This window comes from Populus alba, chromosome 2 (assembly GCF_005239225.2).
Source record: "Populus alba chromosome 2, ASM523922v2, whole genome shotgun sequence".
Lineage (NCBI taxonomy): Eukaryota > Viridiplantae > Streptophyta > Magnoliopsida > Malpighiales > Salicaceae > Populus > Populus alba.
The window spans coordinates 9,430,216-9,447,789 of record NC_133285.1 but is presented as its reverse complement, the minus strand read 5'-3'; the positions used below and the strand labels follow the sequence as shown (position 1 = coordinate 9,447,789).

Below are 17,574 nucleotides of genomic sequence, written 5' to 3'. Positions count from 1 at the left end.
TCTTTTAGATCATTCTCAGGTATAATAACGCCACGTACTGAGTATTATTATTATTATTATTATTATTATTATTATTATTATTATTATTATTATTATTATTATTACTATTAATATTATTATTACTATTACTGTTATTGTTATTATTATTGTTGTTATTGTTGCTATTATTGTTATTGTTGTGTTGTTATTTATAATTTATACAATTAACCTCTCTGTGGTTCGACCCCGGTCTTGCTGGGTTATTTATTACTTCGACACTCCTGCACTTGGGAGAAGACATCAATCTTTTGGTCGTGTCACCCAGCCAGCCCAGCCCGGTCACTGGCCCAAGCCAGTGACTCGGCTGGGCAACATGAAGCACACATGAACGAAATCACGCGTGCATTAGCTGCTAAAGAGAATTAAATTGAGAATGTACAGTAGGAAGTGAATTAAAATGAAAAGCGGTGAAAGAGAAACTTACTTTCCTAGCTTTGGATACACCGAAGGCAGCAGCAACAATGGTTCTGGTCACGGTGGATGTCCTCTGCTTATGTTCGTATGTTTTTCTTCGGTTCTTGGCTTGTTCTTTTTCTGTAGGGACGAAGGCCGTGGGCTGATCTGTGACTCTACTCTGCCTTTCTTCCCCTTCTCTGTATATTTTTTTGGGTTTTTTATGCTCTGTTTCTGTGCTGTGAGTTCCTCTGTTTTGGGTTGTTTTTCTTCTTTTGACTCAGTATTTTTGGGTTGTGTTTTGTTTTCTCTATTTTTCTGGTATGATTTCTTGCTTTTCTGGGTTGATTTCTTGTTTCCTCTTTGTTCTTAACTCTGCTTTTTCTGGGTTTTTTTTTTTTGGCGACTAGGTTTTCTGCTTCCTTTTATAGACTCCCCAGCCCCTCTCTTTTAACTAGTCCTGTCTTTGCATGACTCTTCTCTTCCCCGACGAGATAGTGGGCGATAGGCATGGTCCACGATTGGATCAACTTCGTTGCAGATCTTCAGCCTGTTGAATCGGGATGCAGAAGACGAACACGACTGTTCCACCAGCAACGACGACGTTTCGGCAGCAATGGATTCCAACAGTAACGGCGATGTTTCAAGCAGCCATGGACATTTTCAATTTGACCCCTGGACTTTGGAAATTCGGCAATTAGACCCCTAAACAATTAAAAGTTTCTTTTAATTTTGCCCCTTTTTTGATAAATTTCAATTAAATCCCCAAGTTGGTACACTGTTTACAAAACAGTGCTTAATTCCTGGATTATTCAATTTGGTCCTTAATTAATTCTTTTAATCTTTCCCTTTTGGAGTAATTTCAATTAAGTCTCTAAATTATAACACTATTTACAAAACAGTCCTTAATTTGTGGATTGTCCAATTTGACCTTTAATTAAATTTTTAACTTTTACTTCTTTCAAAATTGATCAATTAACTCTCAAATTACATCTCCAAACTTCAAAATTTATTGTCTTAACCCCATTGTCAATTATATTTAATTTTTATTATTTGTTCAAAAATTGGATTATGACAATTATATTAAAAAAAACTAAAAGAAATCAGTAAATCACTGTAGATTGTGTCTAAAATCATTGTGGATTGCACTGTTTACATTTAAAATTCGTTCTTACAATTTTGACCAATTTTATTTCACTATTTTTCATTTGTTTTGTTGGATATGTGGTAGCATTTCTGCCATATATTTTTATGTATTTTTTTTAACAGGTTATAGCTTTCCCATCTCTTTCTTTTTTCTGGCACAAATATAAAATATTACGTAAAATAGATTTGACAAGATATTGACTGACTTTTCAGAAATTGATAAAACAATTTCACTCTTTTAAAGAAGAAAAATAACTGCTGGTTTTTGTGGCGCAGTTGATAAGAGGAGAGGGTAAAAATGCATCAGAGAACATTGTAATTATTATAATTATAATTATATTATTAGAATTAGAAAATATACTAAAAGGATCAGCCTTTCACTATAGCAATCCACGGTGAAAGGCTGAGTTGTATGTTTTTTTTTTTTGTTTTTTTTTTGTTTTTTGAGCTGTTTTTTTTTTAAGAAAAAACTTTTTTTTTCATTTTTTTTCTATGCCTTTCAGTTCTTTTTCTTCTTTCTTTGTTTTTTTTTTCTTTTAATATTTTTTTAATTTAATTTGTTAATGTTAATTTTTTTATTTAGTTATTAAACTTTCATGACACTGATCCCGTATTTAACAGGTTAACTTGATTTCACGAGTTAACTAAAAATTTTTTTTGCTTTTTTTCTTTTTTATTAATTTTTTTCATTTACTTTAGTTTGTTAATGTTAAATTTCTTTTTATTTAGTTATCAGAATTTCATGACACATATCTCAGGTTTCACGGGTTAACCTGTCCATTTTTTTTTTGTTAATGTTAATTTTTTTTTTTGATTTAGTTATCAGATTTTCATAACACGGATCCCGGATTTAACAGGTTAACCTGGTTTGACGAGTTAACCTGAAGTTTTTTTTTTGCTTTTTTTTTTTTGTTTAGTTTTGTTTGTTAATATTAAATTTTTTTCTATTTAATTATCAGACTTTCATGACACATATCTCAGGTTTTACAGGTTAACCAAGTTAATTCTGGGTTAACCCATCCATTTTTTTTTTGTTTTTTTTCTTTTGTTAATACTAATTTTTTTTTTTATTTAGTTATCAGACTTTCATAACACAAATCACAAGTTAACTTGGTTTGACAAGATAACCCAAAGTTTTTTTTTTTTGCTTTTTTTTTTCTTTTTAATTAATTTTTTTCGTTTAGTTTAATTTGTTAATGTTAAATTTCTTTCTATTTAGTTATCAGACTTTCATCACACATATCCCGAGTTTGACGGGTTAACGTGGTTTCACAGGTTAACTAAGTTAATTTTGGGTTAACCCATCAAATTTTTTTTTCTATTTTAATTATCAAATTTTCATGACATAAATCCTAGGTTTGATGAGTTAACCTGGTTTGAAGGGTTAAACTAGTTAATTTAGATTTTTTTTCCTTTTTCTTCATTATTTTTTTCTTCTTATAGGTTTCTTTTTCTTTTTCTTTTTAATTAATATTTTTTTGTTTAATTTAGTTCATTAATATTAATTTTTTTTCTATTTAGTTGTAGACTAGTGTTTTTATTTTTTTTTTATTTTTGTATTTTTGCTGTTTTTATGTCCTTGACTCTGGACTGCAAGGTGCAGTCAATAATGAAAATGCTTATGCATTTTGTTATTTTTTTTTTACTTTTTTTTTATAAAAAAAAATTGGTTTGTTTATGTTAAATTTTTTTCTATTTAGGTATAAGACTTTCATGACATGAATCTTATGTTTGACAGGTTAGCTCAGTTAATTCAGATTTTTTTTCTTTTTTTTTTCATTAGTTTTTTTCTCTGTATAAGTTTTTTTCTTCTTTGTTTTTCCCTTTCTAACTAAATTTTTTAATTTAGTTTGTTGATATTAAAATTCTTTCTATTTAGTTATTAGACTTTCATGACACGGATATCAGGTTTGACGGGTTACCCAGTTAATTTAGATTTTTTTTTTGTTTTTCTTCATTAGTTTTTTTTTCTTCCTATATGTTTTTTTTTTCTTTTAACCCAATTAGTTTTTTTCTTTTTTTTTTTATTTTGCTTTGTTGCCTTTTTTATGCTATTGACTGTGGATTGCAGAGTGCAGTCCATAGTGAAAACCAATGCCTTTTGTTTTTTTTTCCTTTTTAATTAATTGTTTTTGTTTATTTTAGTTTGTTAATGTTTAATTTTCTTCTATTTAGTTATCAAACTTTCATGACACGGATCCCGAGTTTAACAGGTTAGCCTAGTTAATTCTAGGTTAACCCATCAAATTTTTTTTCTTCTATTTAGTTATCAAACTTTCATGACACGAATCCAATATTTGACAGGTTAACCTGATTTAAAGGGTTAACCCAGTTAGTTTAGATTTCTTTTTCTTTTTCTTCATGTTGGTTTTTTCTTCATGTTTTTTTCTTTTTACTTAATCTATTTGATTATCACACTTTTATGATACAACCTTGCAGCCAGACCCACATCCAAGACTATTGAGTTTAATATTGCAGCTAAACCCACTTAAACTTGGATCATGCAAGTTTAATATTATTACTAATATTATAAATATTACTCTTAGGTTAGACATTGTAGCCAAACCGAAGACTCTTGAGTATAGCTTTGTAGAAAGACCTAATACTTTTAGATCTTATTTTTTTGATATTTTTTATACAAAAAAAAAAAAAATTGACCCACAGCATCGCACAGGTCATCTAACTAGTAATATATTAAAATAGCTTAGTTTCCTGTTATTATTTATCTAAATATAAAATACTCGAAGCATTGTAATAACAAAGCTATTATTACCGCAAAAAGTTGCAAAAAACTAGGGGTGAGTAAAAAAACCAATTAAACCGAGAAACCGAAAAAAAATAACCGAAAAAACCAAACAAAAAAAAACCCGAATTAACCAATTAAAAAATCACAAAAAAATTCTGGTTCAGTTCGATTCCGGTTTCTAAATTCTGAAACTGATTGAACCGAACCGAACCAAATCGATCTGGTTCAATCAACTAGCACTTAAAAAAAAACAAGTATAAATAAACATTTCCTAACCCTAGTCGCCCCCCCTCCCCGCCCCCACCCTCTCCCTTCTCTGTCTCTCACTTTACCCTCCCCCCTGTTTGAGTTTAGGAGTAGTTGCATTGCTAGTTGGTAGAAAATTAGTAGTGCGTTAGTTTATTTGTTCATTTTCAAACAACCCTTGTTTGTGCTCCTTTATCTTTCTGAGCCGCTCTCGCTAGCAAGGAATCTAGTTCAGCAAGGTCCATATCTGTTCACCCAACTCGAAATCTCGTAAGAGAAAAATCTGAAGCCCAAAATTCTAATTCTTATGTCTTTCTTGGCCGGCAATTTACGACACGTCTTTCTGAATCCCCCCCACCCCACCCCACCCTCTCCCTTCTCTGTCTCTCACTTTACCCTCCCCCCCTTCCCTTACTTTACCCTTTGCCTTTGATTTTCCTCCCCTCCCTTATGGATTTGGTTCCTTTGGGTTTTAATTTTCTTGTTGAGTCTGTGCCACAAATGAAATTGGAATAGTATATCCATTTCTTTTCTTTTGTTTTTCATATCCGTGGATTTCTACAACCCTCTGCCATTTGATTAATTACAATGAAATGGATGAACTTTTCCTCGAACAATCAACGCGTAGTTGGACGTTGTTGCGGTCAAGGTTGTAGGAGAAGCAGAGAGGACCTTTGGGTTTGAACCGGTTTGGAAGGGAAAAAAACCAAACTGAAATTAATATGTTTGAACCGGTTTTTGGTTCGGTTCGGTTCGGTTCAAAATAATTAAAAAAAAAATTCGATTTGGTTGTTTATTTTGGTTTAAAACCGGACCGAACCGGAAATACTCAGCCCTAACAAAAACTGCAAGAGAAAAGTGGGATTGTTTTTTTTATTAGGATACATTTGATATTAAAATAATAGTTTAAAAGAAAACAGTCAATACAAATTTTGATGAGGCATGATAGAGTTGCAGACACCTGACATTAGAGCTGTCATGTCTTGGACACTAGGACTAGACCCGTGTGCATTGTTGCAAACCTAGGCTAGCGAGTTTGTAGGCCCGCGTGTCTAGGGTTTGCAACCTGCTTGCATGAGCTTGCAAAACAATGCGTTGGGTGTAGACTCGCACGCCTAGATCTTTTCTGACTTGCGCCTTGGGTTTGCAGACCCTCATATGGGTGGCAAACCCGTGCAGCTGAGCTTGCAGAGAAAAAACATAAAAAAATAATAACAATTATTATTATTGTTAGTATTTTTTAAAAAACAATTATGACTATAAAAACTTTAGCCAAACAAGTTTAATATTATTATTGATATGATAAATATTATTATTTGTATTATAAATATTATTATTATAATTAAAAGTATTAATATTAAAAATACTATTATTTGTGTTATAAATATAATGATTTTTATTATAATTAATATTATTAATATTAAAAATACCATTATTTTTTTTTTTATAAATATTATTATTTTAAGAATATGAACCCTTGTAGTAGCCAGTGGGTAATCTTATGATCTGTTTCTGCAGATTCCATGGGTCTCAGATGGCAGGAATTAGTTGTCCGTTCTGTCTTGCCATGCAATGTGACCCGTAGCTTGGTTAACCGGAGGATAGAGTGAACATGAACAGGTTCAACACTTGAAGCAACGAGCTCCACCTCAGAAATCAATCAAACGGCTCTTGAATTTGATATCAGACCCGTTTTCAGGCAACCGCTGACCAGTGCTTGAATGGTTTCTTGTGAAAAAGTGGAGAATCAATTTAGGTGGCTACATGCTTTACTGAGATAGACAAATTGGGATCTTTTTGCACTTGATGTTTCTTTCATCTTGGAGTAACGTTGAAACCAAGCCATCTTTTTATGCCCATTATCACTCTAAATCGTCTTTTTAACCTTGATGACAGAGGATAGATGACACTCTGTCCACTTTTCAGAGACCACATATATAATAATACTCCATCTTCTTCTACTTTCTTGCTGCCAATGAACAATGATGGTGATGTCTTGAAGGATCTGTATTAATCATGAAATCTAATAATCTTGACTGATTTGTCAGCTGTTGCCCGCTTTAATCCATGCCTTCTGCGATAACAAGGTGGCAGTGCTTTTTCCTATTCCAATTCCTTTTCCTTCGCACCGATAAGGTTCTTATTTGCGTAGAAAATTTGAAACATACAGTACAGACTGCCAGCAGACATACGAGGAAATGAGATTTTGGTCGTGGAGTTCTAAGTTCTAACACTTTTGTATGTATCTTAAACATTCCTTTGTATTACTAGGAAAAAAAATAAAAATGGAACGCAGTTTGCTACAACCAGCTGTGGATCCCAACTATGCACGGGCCCCTCACCATCCGGGTTATAGGTATAATCAAATAAATTGATTTTTATTTTAATTGATGATAAAAAAAAATATAACATAAGGTTCAAATTCAAAAAAGAAGACGATACAAAAGAAATAACCCGATAAAAAAAAATGATAAAAAAATAACCTAATAAAAAAAAAGATGAAAAAATCACAAAACCCATTAGAAAAACCTAATATTAATATGTGTTAATTTCTTAAACATGTGGCTTGGGTTAAAAAAACCCTGAAACTTAATTTTTAATTAATTAAATATTTAAAACAAAAATTAAAAAAAATTTCAATTATATAGGAAGATTAAAACAAAAAATAGCAATTAAAAAAATAAGGATCAAAATTGAAATGCAAAATAAATTTTATCTTTGATTGAAGGAAGAAATTGAAAGGAAAAAATAGTTTAAGAAAAGAAAAAAAAATAAAAAATAAAGATCAAAATTAAAATAAGAAATACAAACAAATTTTTGATTGAATGATGAAATTAAAAATAAAAATAAATTTAATAAAAAACCTAAAAAAAAAAAACAATCCAAAAAATAAAGATCAAATTGAAAAAAACTAAGCGTATTACAAATTGAGATTGAAGAATGAAATTGATAAAAACAAATCAAAGTTTTATATAAGAACTAAAAATAAAATTACAAATCAAAAGAATAATGATCAAAGTGAAAATTCTTATAAATCAAAGGATAACTCTAAATTTTGCATGATCAACACAAGTTTTAAGAGGAGGAGAGAGAAAAGACGGGGGAAAGTATTATTAGCGATAAACTATGTCACCATTGACCACAAACACCGCTCAAAAGGCAAGTTTATGAAAATACCAAATTATCCATTAACGAACATGATAACAAAAAATACTATTATAAAAATAAAAAAAAACCCTTGAGGCAAGTTTTAGGTTTTTTGCTTTAATAACAATTTAGTTGTTTCATTGTGTTTTTTGTATTTTTTTTTATATCTAGTTAAATATCAAATTACCTCACCTGATAATGATAGGAAAAAAAATATGAAAATACAAAAACATCCTTGGGTATTATATTTAAAATTCTCACTTTGAGGAGTATTTTTTATCTACTTTTAAAATAAGAAAATATTTATTTATTTTTATTTTAATTTTGATGATAACTAATGCCCAGTGCGAAAAGTTTTAATTCCTCAAATAATTGGTTTAATATTTTTTGGTTTGAATAACAAAGCACCATTATATTGTTCCAACAAATAATATAAATAAATATGTGTCTACAATGTTTTTGCAAAGGTGACTAGGTTCTGTTAATATACGAATTAAATACCCACGATACAAGTGGTTCAAATGCTATTGACAATTAGTCTTAATAATTTGAATTGGTCCTGGTCAATGCAAGTGTGCAAGCTCCAGGGGTTGAAACTATAAGTTAAATTGAATGGAAAGTGGCCCAACCCTAACATCTACGATGCTGGATGATTTTTAAGATAAGTTATTTTTTTTAATTATTCAGTTTTTTTAATTTAGTTATAAAAACGTGTTTTTGGGTGTGATTTTTTTTTCTATTTAATTTAGAAAAATAAATATTTATTTTTATAAATCATGTTAAACATAATTAGTTTTCAATAATCATATCATATTTTGAGATTATGAACTTGATAGTGTATAGTTTTTTGCACTTATATACTAGGATGGTAAGAGTTTGAAAATAAAGGATTTATCCTCCTCGTGATCTGAAATTCGAGCTCCGTGGTTATTAATATGATGATTATTTAAATTTTATATAATTATTAATTTTAAACTCATAAAATTAATCAAAATATTCATAAATTAGTCTAAATATTTCATGTTGATAATAAAAAAAAGTTTCCCACTTTGAAGACATCATAAGAGAGCATTGAGAATGGTTGAAATCAATATCCCATAAAATATAAGCAAACATGTGTCTGCTGCTCATGAGCAAGTTCTTTACACATACAAGCCAGCTTGATACAGCTAGTGATGTTGAAAGGATGGACACACATATTATAAATTTGTTTATTTTATTAATGTTAAAAATAAAATTTTTAAAATAAAAAATATTATTTTTATATATTTTAAAATAAAAATTACTTTAAAAAATAATTATTACGTACTTCAAAACCATTCCGAAGCCATTGTGCCCCTAACATATTGTATAAAAATTAAAAAATATATATTATTTTAAAATAAAAAATAATTTAAAATATAACCTTTACCACGCTGCCATCTTGCCGTTAAACCGAATGAATCTAATCTAATCTTATAATCATAGTTTAGTTTAACCCCTTTCCATTATTCCACCTAATCTGATCTCCTCCTATGAAAAACCTTTTTTTACATTTCCTCTCGCTCTCTCTCTTGCCTGAAAGAAACCCTTCGATGTTGATCCAATGCCTCTCACAATTTCGACGGTGACTTTCACCGATAAAGAAACGTGCCTCTTTCTTACATAACACGAACAGATCTTGCTACCGCTTCGATTCAATCTGTTCCCCCTTTCTAATCTGATAAATCAGCTTCGTAGGAAATAAGGAGAGACGGCATAGAAATACCCAGAAGAGAGTTGAAGCAGCTGCTATATATAATTATATTTGATTGGAAGGCTGTTGTTTTTGTGGTGTAGGAATGGAATTGGATAGCATTGAATGTGTGCCATCCTTAGATTTAACAGATGAGGATGAGATCCACCACCACCACCATCTTCATCATTTTCCTTCTGTTTCAAAGCCACACACCACCACCACTACCAACAACAACAACAGCAACAGCAATAGTAATACCGTGGCTTCAGCTATACACACTACCAGTGTTCATGAGCTCCTCGAATGCCCTGTTTGTACCAATTCTATGTACCCTCCTATTCATCAGGTCTGGCCCCTTTTTCTTCTTTCCTTTTTTCTTGTTTAACATGATTATGCATATGGTTTTTCCTTTTCTTTTTTCGGGCTTTTAATTGTTCAATTATTGATGCGGGTTTGGTGTGCTTTTTGGTATGTTGTTGCTGATAAAAATATAGCCATGGCCGTTGAACTGTGGAAATTGCAGGCTTGATTTTGTTAGGATTTGTGTCTGTTGGTTTAATTGGTTGGATTGTGGAGATTCAGGTAGCTGCCTTCTGTCACAGCTAGGTGAATTTAGGAATTTATGGGCTTGGAAGATTTTTGGTTTTTCGACTTTGGTAGAATTTAGGTGTTTTGCTGGTTTTGGTATGTGAACCTAGTCCGTAGGACTTCACAAATACATGTACCCTCTGCAGTGACTGCGGAGAGTCTTTGGGGCCCAATCGTTTGGGTCCTGTGCTCGGCACTGTCCATACAAATGCAAGGGCTTGCTGTGGTGAGAATTAGATAGAGTGCTAGAGCATTTGCTGGGGCATTATGTTGATATTTGGGTGCTAGTAGTGGGAGATTTTGAAATGTAATTGCAATTTCACTTTGCAAAACCTGAACAACTAAATAAAAATGCTACATCACATGATTCTAAGAAACTATGACCATTCATATGTGTGTGGTGTCCTCGATTTTATTTGTATGTTGCAGCAGTTGCTAGAAATATGGAGGGAACTCTTTGTTTAAAAACATTAAATTTTGAATCTAAAGGGTTGTGTGGATTTTAGTTAGATATTGGGCCATTGATAACTGTCCAGTGACTTCTTTATAGTTGGATATGGGGGGTTACCTGTAGACAGTAGACATATCTCACTGTGTCCATGCAATGGAGGGAAAATTGTGCTTATAAATGCTGTTGCTTTGTGCTAGAGCTCCTGATTTCTTATGCTTCCTAGATGATGTCGGCTGATGTTAACAAATTGTTGTTTCTGCAGTGCCACAATGGCCACACACTCTGTTCAACCTGTAAAACACGAGTACAAAATCGGTGCCCCACTTGTAGACAGGAGCTCGGTGACATTAGATGTCTAGCATTGGAAAAAGTAGCTGAATCACTTGAGCTGCCTTGCAAATACATGTCACTTGGATGCCCAGAGATTTTTCCATACTACAGTAAACTGAAACATGAGACCCTGTGCAATTTTAGGCCATACAGCTGTCCATATGCTGGATCAGAGTGTGCTATTGTTGGGGATATCCCATTCCTTGTCGCTCATCTAAGAGATGATCACAAGGTGGACATGCATTCTGGGTGTACTTTCAACCATCGCTATGTCAAGTCCAATCCTCGTGAAGTAGAAAATGCAACATGGATGTTAACTGTAAGAATGTTTCTATCTTATTTAATTGATCCGTAACCACTTGCAGATATTCCTGGATGCACATTACATGCTTCCCTCTCACTCTTTTTTTTGTTGGGTTGGGGGGTGGATGGGTGGAATAGGAATTCCAATACAGCACTGGAACATGACATGCTTCTTTTTTATCATGTTAAGGCATGGTAACCAAACTTGGATTATGGCGAAGTGTGGAAAGTGATATGGTCATTTCTTGCCAACAGTGAAGCACTTGTGCTATTTATACAAGGAACTTCTTCACTCCATGATCTTCTCTTTAAAGAGATCACAAATTATGTCTATCCTGCTTTGTATGTGTGCAACAGGTTGTAATAGCTGTGATAACCTTGCAGTAAAATAAATACTTTAAGCCCAAGGGATTAGTTGAGTGGTAAGACATCATGGATTCTGGCCTCATGAAGTCTTTACCTGAGTTCGATCTCCACCACAAACTTTTCTCAGCCATTCCTAGTATTTGTCTGGTAATTCTCTGGTTTGTTTCAGGGTAAGAGATTGTCCATAGTGAGAAACTAGTCTGGTGGTCAAAGATTTCAGGCTACTTTGTTATCCAATTATTATATCAAGCAGTTTCCCTTTATTATGTGTGTTCTGAGCAATGTTTTTTTGACTGTTTTGAAAATATTAACTCTCATCCTTCCAAGTAAATATGAATTCCATGACGTGGATGAAATATGACAAATGTTAGTACAGACTAAATTGAACTGTGGATGATATATGAATTCAGCTGTTTCATCTCGAGCTTGTGTTTTGCCTGCATTCTATTGGTTGATGCCTTCACCAGTCCCAATGCAGACAAGAAGGATGAGAGATAAATTGAGTTCAGGACCAATCAATACGTTTTATTTAGGCTTCACAGAGTGGCATGACATAGCATTCCTTGTATGCACAATGCATTTTCTTACTTTGACAACCACTGAACTCGCTTTTCAATCACTTTGCTTTAGGTTTTCCACTGTTTTGGCCAGTATTTCTGCCTCCATTTTGAAGCTTTCCAACTCGGGATGGCTCCTGTTTACATGGCATTCCTCAGATTCATGGGTGATGAGGCAGAGGCCAGGAATTACAGCTACAGCCTGGAGGTTGGGGGAAATGGTCGGAAACTAATTTGGGAAGGCACACCACGGAGTATAAGAGATAGTCACAGGAAGGTCAGGGACAGCCATGATGGACTGTATATACAACGTAACATGGCACTTTTCTTCTCTGGAGGAAGATAGGAAGGAGTTAAAGCCTGCGAGTTACAGACGGATATGGAAGAACAGCAGAACCCGGAAGGTGGGGCATGCATTCCCAACCTTTGTAGTTAGGCTGATTTTCACTTTCTTGCTTTCTACTGTGTGCTCTATTTCCTGTAATACTGTTACTAAAACACGGATCATTTTAAGAATCCTTATGTATAAAACTGGGGCCTTAGCTTTATAAATTGTTAATAAACTTCCTGAAGAAATTGTCCTGGCAATGTAGCCAATTCATAGATTTCAAATCTGCCCAGAGAGGTTGATCTGAAGTTGGAACGAAAAATCCGAGTGATCTTATAAAAAACCACTTAGATTTACTTTGATATCATTGATAACCTGTAAAAATTGGTCAAAAAGCCCTTGGATGTAGAACATTGATTATTATTTTTTTTAACAAAAATGATGTTTTTGTTTTATAAATAAAAAAAATTGGGTGGTTGGACCCTTTTCTACTGATCCGGTCATAACTTGTAACATGGGTCTCGAGCCGTCTCCGGGCCAGATTTAAAAATGGTTTTACCAGCTGCGCTAGTTTCCATCATTAACCTCCATATTTCACAGTGTGCTTTTTCAGTGTGCTTCCTCGTTTTGGATGCTGGCTTAAGTTGCTATAACAAGGGATGAGAAGGTAATTTTATATTCTTGTTTTTGTATTTTAAAAATATTTTTGAAAAAAAATTAATTTTAATTTTATGTTTTAATATTTTTGAATATATTGATATTAAAGATAATTTTTTTAAAATAAAAAATACATTAAAAAACAAATTAATGTGCTAAAATGACGACCAGCTACCAGCCGAGAGTTTTTCTTTAAAAAATAATAATTGTAATTAAGTTCAAATTAAACAAAATAAAATACCAGAAATCCTTTTGATTTCCTTTTTTTTTTTTCTTGAGAGACATTCCATAATAATTTTTGAATTTCTTTCGTTTATAAGAATAGTTCATAATTGTAATAACTTTTCTTATATTATTATACCAAGGCAAAAATTTAAATAGATGTTAACAATCAATAATTGAAATATTTTTTTTGATTTTACGATGGCGTGTCCGGGCCAGCTTTGCGCGCATCAAAACGACTAATCCCACCGGTCCATGAAACACCTGCAAACCCAGTAAACATGTAAAGCACCGCGAGGATGACAGACAATACAACACTGAGACTTTGAACTCAGAATACAGAAGTAATAAAACCCTTACCACACTTGGGCTACAAGGCCCTCGTTACAATAATTGAATTTTTTTTTTTTTTTTGTTTGGTAAATCCGGGGTTGTCTGGGCCAGCTTACCGCCCACAACGATTATTCCCCGGGCCCACTGAACATCCTAGCAAGCCCAGTAGCAGGGTAAGCACCGCGGGGGTTGACTAGGCGGTACTCTTTGAGGATCGAACCAGGACCTTCGCAAAGACAAGCTTTGCTGTTGACCAATAGGCTAGACCGCTCGGGAGTGTCAATAAATTGAAATTTTGGTTTACTAGTGGTGCCCTCTATGCGATGCATTGTTGTCGAGGAATACAATTTTCCAGGAAAAAAGGATTTTCATCTTCTTGAATTTGCCTGGAAGCCTGCGTTTATTTTTTAAGAAAACCAGCAAGATTCCGGCAGAAGCAATAATTGCAAAAACGATGCTGGCTCGTAACCCAATGCCCTACAATACACAAACATTTACAAGCTTGACGAAAAATCATCAAATCCCAAAAAAAAAATACTGAAACAAACTGTGAAAAGAGAGAGGAGCTCAGAATGAGAGGATGTTCCACCGCCAGTACCCGATTGAAAAGGAAAAGCAACTTTGAATGCTTCAACGTGCCATGCATATGTACGATATTGGCATGTACAAATTCCAGCGAATATATAGGCCCATTATATCAATAATTCAGCAATTTAACCAGGCCGATCTCAGCAGTCCCCATCAAGGCGGTGATCCCATGATTTGTGATGCTGTTTCAAAAGAGAAGCAGCTTCACTTGATACAGGAAGTACGGAATCCTCTGCTTCTTCGACGATCTATAACAGATCCTCTTCAAGGTCCCCTTCTCCTACACATCATGCTACCAATGGTGAAAAGGGTGATCAGACCTCATCTCCCACTCCCTTCTTTCAGGCAAGGAGCGGAGAGGTGCGCGCATATTCTTCTGGCGGGTTCCCCCATCCATGAAACTTCAGAAATGCAATATAAAAAGGAAAAGATATCTGCCTGGATAAAAAAAAAAAAAAAAAGATGTCTCCTGGGTATTTATAAGTGCAATAAATGTTAAGTAAAAATCTGGTGAATAAGGAAAAATAACTATTATAAGAAATATTATAATATAAAAGATCACAAATTGGTCTTAAGCACTTAAAACTTACTATCTTCAATGAATTAATTATGTTTTTTGATTTTTTATTCTTATAAGTTAATTTGTGGATATTTAACTCTTGGATAAAATTAAGTAGTGACTATCAGTTTAATTTAAAAACTATAATTGTTTCAATTAACAATCATGTAGTAATAGTCATAATTTATTAACAAACATAATATTTCAAGTCTAACAAATATGTAATTGCACAGAGAAAAACACATATAAAAAAAACAAATATACTTTTTTTTTTCCTTTCGTCTTCTATTTTGTATTCTTTTTAGAGGTTTAGATGACTTAGTTGTATCATGAAAAGTGTTGTCTATGTGTGAGACAAATAAACACTTATAAGGACAGTGGTTTTAACATTCTCCTAAACTAATTTTTTATTTGTTTCTGTTTTATAAACAATTTCTTCACAATTTTTAAGGAATTTATATTTTTATTGAAGAGAAATCTAAAATTCAAGCATTAGAGTTGCTAAGTAGATGTTCAAAATTTACTATTATGGATAACTAATTCAAGTGATAATAAGTCCACAAAATCAAGATATATACTCTCCCTTAGAGGAAGTGTAATATCTGAAGGCATCTGAATACACACAAACGTACCAATCTTTCATTCTATTAGGAAATCGAAATTTACTATTATTAAGCTGTTATAGGTAAAGAAGTAAAATGGCTAAGAAATATTTGATGCTAGATATTAAAGTTGTGGCCACAACCTATATCAGTTATTTTTTATACTACAATAAGTAAGCAACTTTGTCTCGAGGCTCACTACAGTAATATTTACAATGGTAAGTCAAGACATATAGCATTCGACATAGATTATGTTCGAGGTTGATTACAAATGAAGTAATCACCAATGTTAATGTGGAGTTCTGTGAATAATTTAGCAGATTCGCTCACAAAAAAACTATCTAGGACGTTGTAAGATAAACAACTATGGATGAGATGAAACCCGTTTATTAAAAGGATATCGGTAATAGAACCCAACTTTGGATTAGCAAGAAGAGGTTTATCTCAAAAATTTAATTGGGGTAATAACAAGTTAATGTTTAGTATGATGTTGGACATTTGATAATATTTAGGACCCTATTTATGATAATATTCAGTGTGTTTTATTACATAAAGAAGGATAACGGTAGACTCTTAATGGAAGTTAACAGTTCATGTTTTGATGTACAGAGACATGTAATTCCACCTATATCGAAAAATATAATTGAGTCGCTTTTGATAAGAGTTAGAGTTTTCTCTTGCAAATATTCATAAAAAATAAAATTTTAGCACATAACTATATAATGCTAACAATTGTAAACATCTTTAAGAGTTTGAGATAGTATGTGTATGTAATATCTTTTTGATTTTACAATAAAAGTTTGGTTTTAATTTGTGGAACATCAATAACTTTAGTAGAATTTCAAGTTCTAACACTAATTTTGAAGGTTTAAATGCAAAATATCTTTTTGAAGTATAATTTCTATCAAGTGAAAATACGTTTTCATTACAACCTAGTGAGAGATTATTGGTGTAGTTTGTAAATAAATAAAGAAGAAAAAGATATTTATCTATATTAACAAAAAAAAAAAAAAACACTCCTTTTTGATGTTTATAAGTATGGATTTTATTTGTAAAGTAAATTAATTAAAGTCATATTGATGAATTCTCCTTAATAAACTTTCTAATACATATTATATAGATATTAAATATCAAAGATTGATACTTTTAATTTAAGCATATGTTCATGAGTTAATTTGTTTTTAAATTTATTTCTTTAATTTCATAATTAATTTTAATATTTATGATTATTGAGATAAACACAAATAATTATTCATTTAATTTAGATATAATTGTTTCATAAATAGTTATATATTTTCTTAACATAATAATATTTTATATAATATTTCCAAGTTCTGAATAAACATGTTATTACACAAAGAATACACGCAGCCAAAAAAACAAATGCCCTTTTCTTTCTTTTTATCTTATTTTTTTTGAGATTTAAAGAATTTTAATGTACATCATAAAAATTATTGTAGTTATAAACAAATAAATTACCAAAACAATAATTTTCCCGTCTCTAAACAACTATCTATTTTTTTTTCATTTATAAAGAGTTCTTCAACAAATGACATGAAATTACGAGGAAGAATTTATAAGTCAGAAATTGATTGATTTTAAGTGATAATTAATTTTTGTGAATTAAAGAATAAAAGCATCTCAGTAACAATCCATCCAGTCTCAACCAGTGCCTAATGCTCCTATCACGTTCCTGAGAAAAAAAAGTAAAGATACATTTGAATTCAGCGAGGCCCATCTACGAATGAATCAAGCGACGTTAAACAGGGAGTTGCCGCTGTCATTGAACATGAGCTAATAAAAATTGCTGCAGAAACTGATTCTAAGGTTACCACTAAGTAACAACTTGGCACTACACAGCCTACCAGATGCCAGCAAAGTAGCAAGAAACTTGTGAATGGTTATGTCAAAAGTTCCTTGAGCTTTCTTTACGTAGGATCCCTTGAAACAAGTCCCCTCAACTTATCATATATAAGAAACCTTTTAGAGGACATTACGTGTTAGTTCCCATACCGATGAAATAGACTGGATCATCTTCCAAAAAGCTAGAGAGAGAGAGGATGGAGAGAGATCGACATCGAAATGTAGACAAGCTATACAAGCTGAAAAAGAAAATGGTGATTGTGATATCTCTTAACACAAGGACTGAGAGTAAAACTGTCATGCTAATCCACAATATAAGACGTCCATATATGCAATGAATGAGGAGAACACGAAGGGTTTAAAGAGCAGAGAGTTTATAGCAATCTCTCTCTT

The 17,574-nt window shown here is 32.2% G+C and overlaps 1 protein-coding gene across 1 annotated transcript; it reads left to right on the top strand.

Moving 5' to 3' along the window:
• Positions 1 to 9,195: 9,195 nt before the first annotated feature.
• Positions 9,196 to 12,408, top strand: LOC118063437 (E3 ubiquitin-protein ligase SINAT3). Its single transcript, XM_035077465.2, has 3 exons — positions 9,196 to 9,780; positions 10,736 to 11,122; positions 12,103 to 12,408. Exons 1-3 carry the CDS (start codon positions 9,538 to 9,540, stop codon positions 12,373 to 12,375), a joined length of 903 nt encoding a protein of 300 aa, XP_034933356.1. The 5' UTR covers positions 9,196 to 9,537; the 3' UTR covers positions 12,376 to 12,408.
• Positions 12,409 to 17,574: the final 5,166 nt, after the last annotated feature.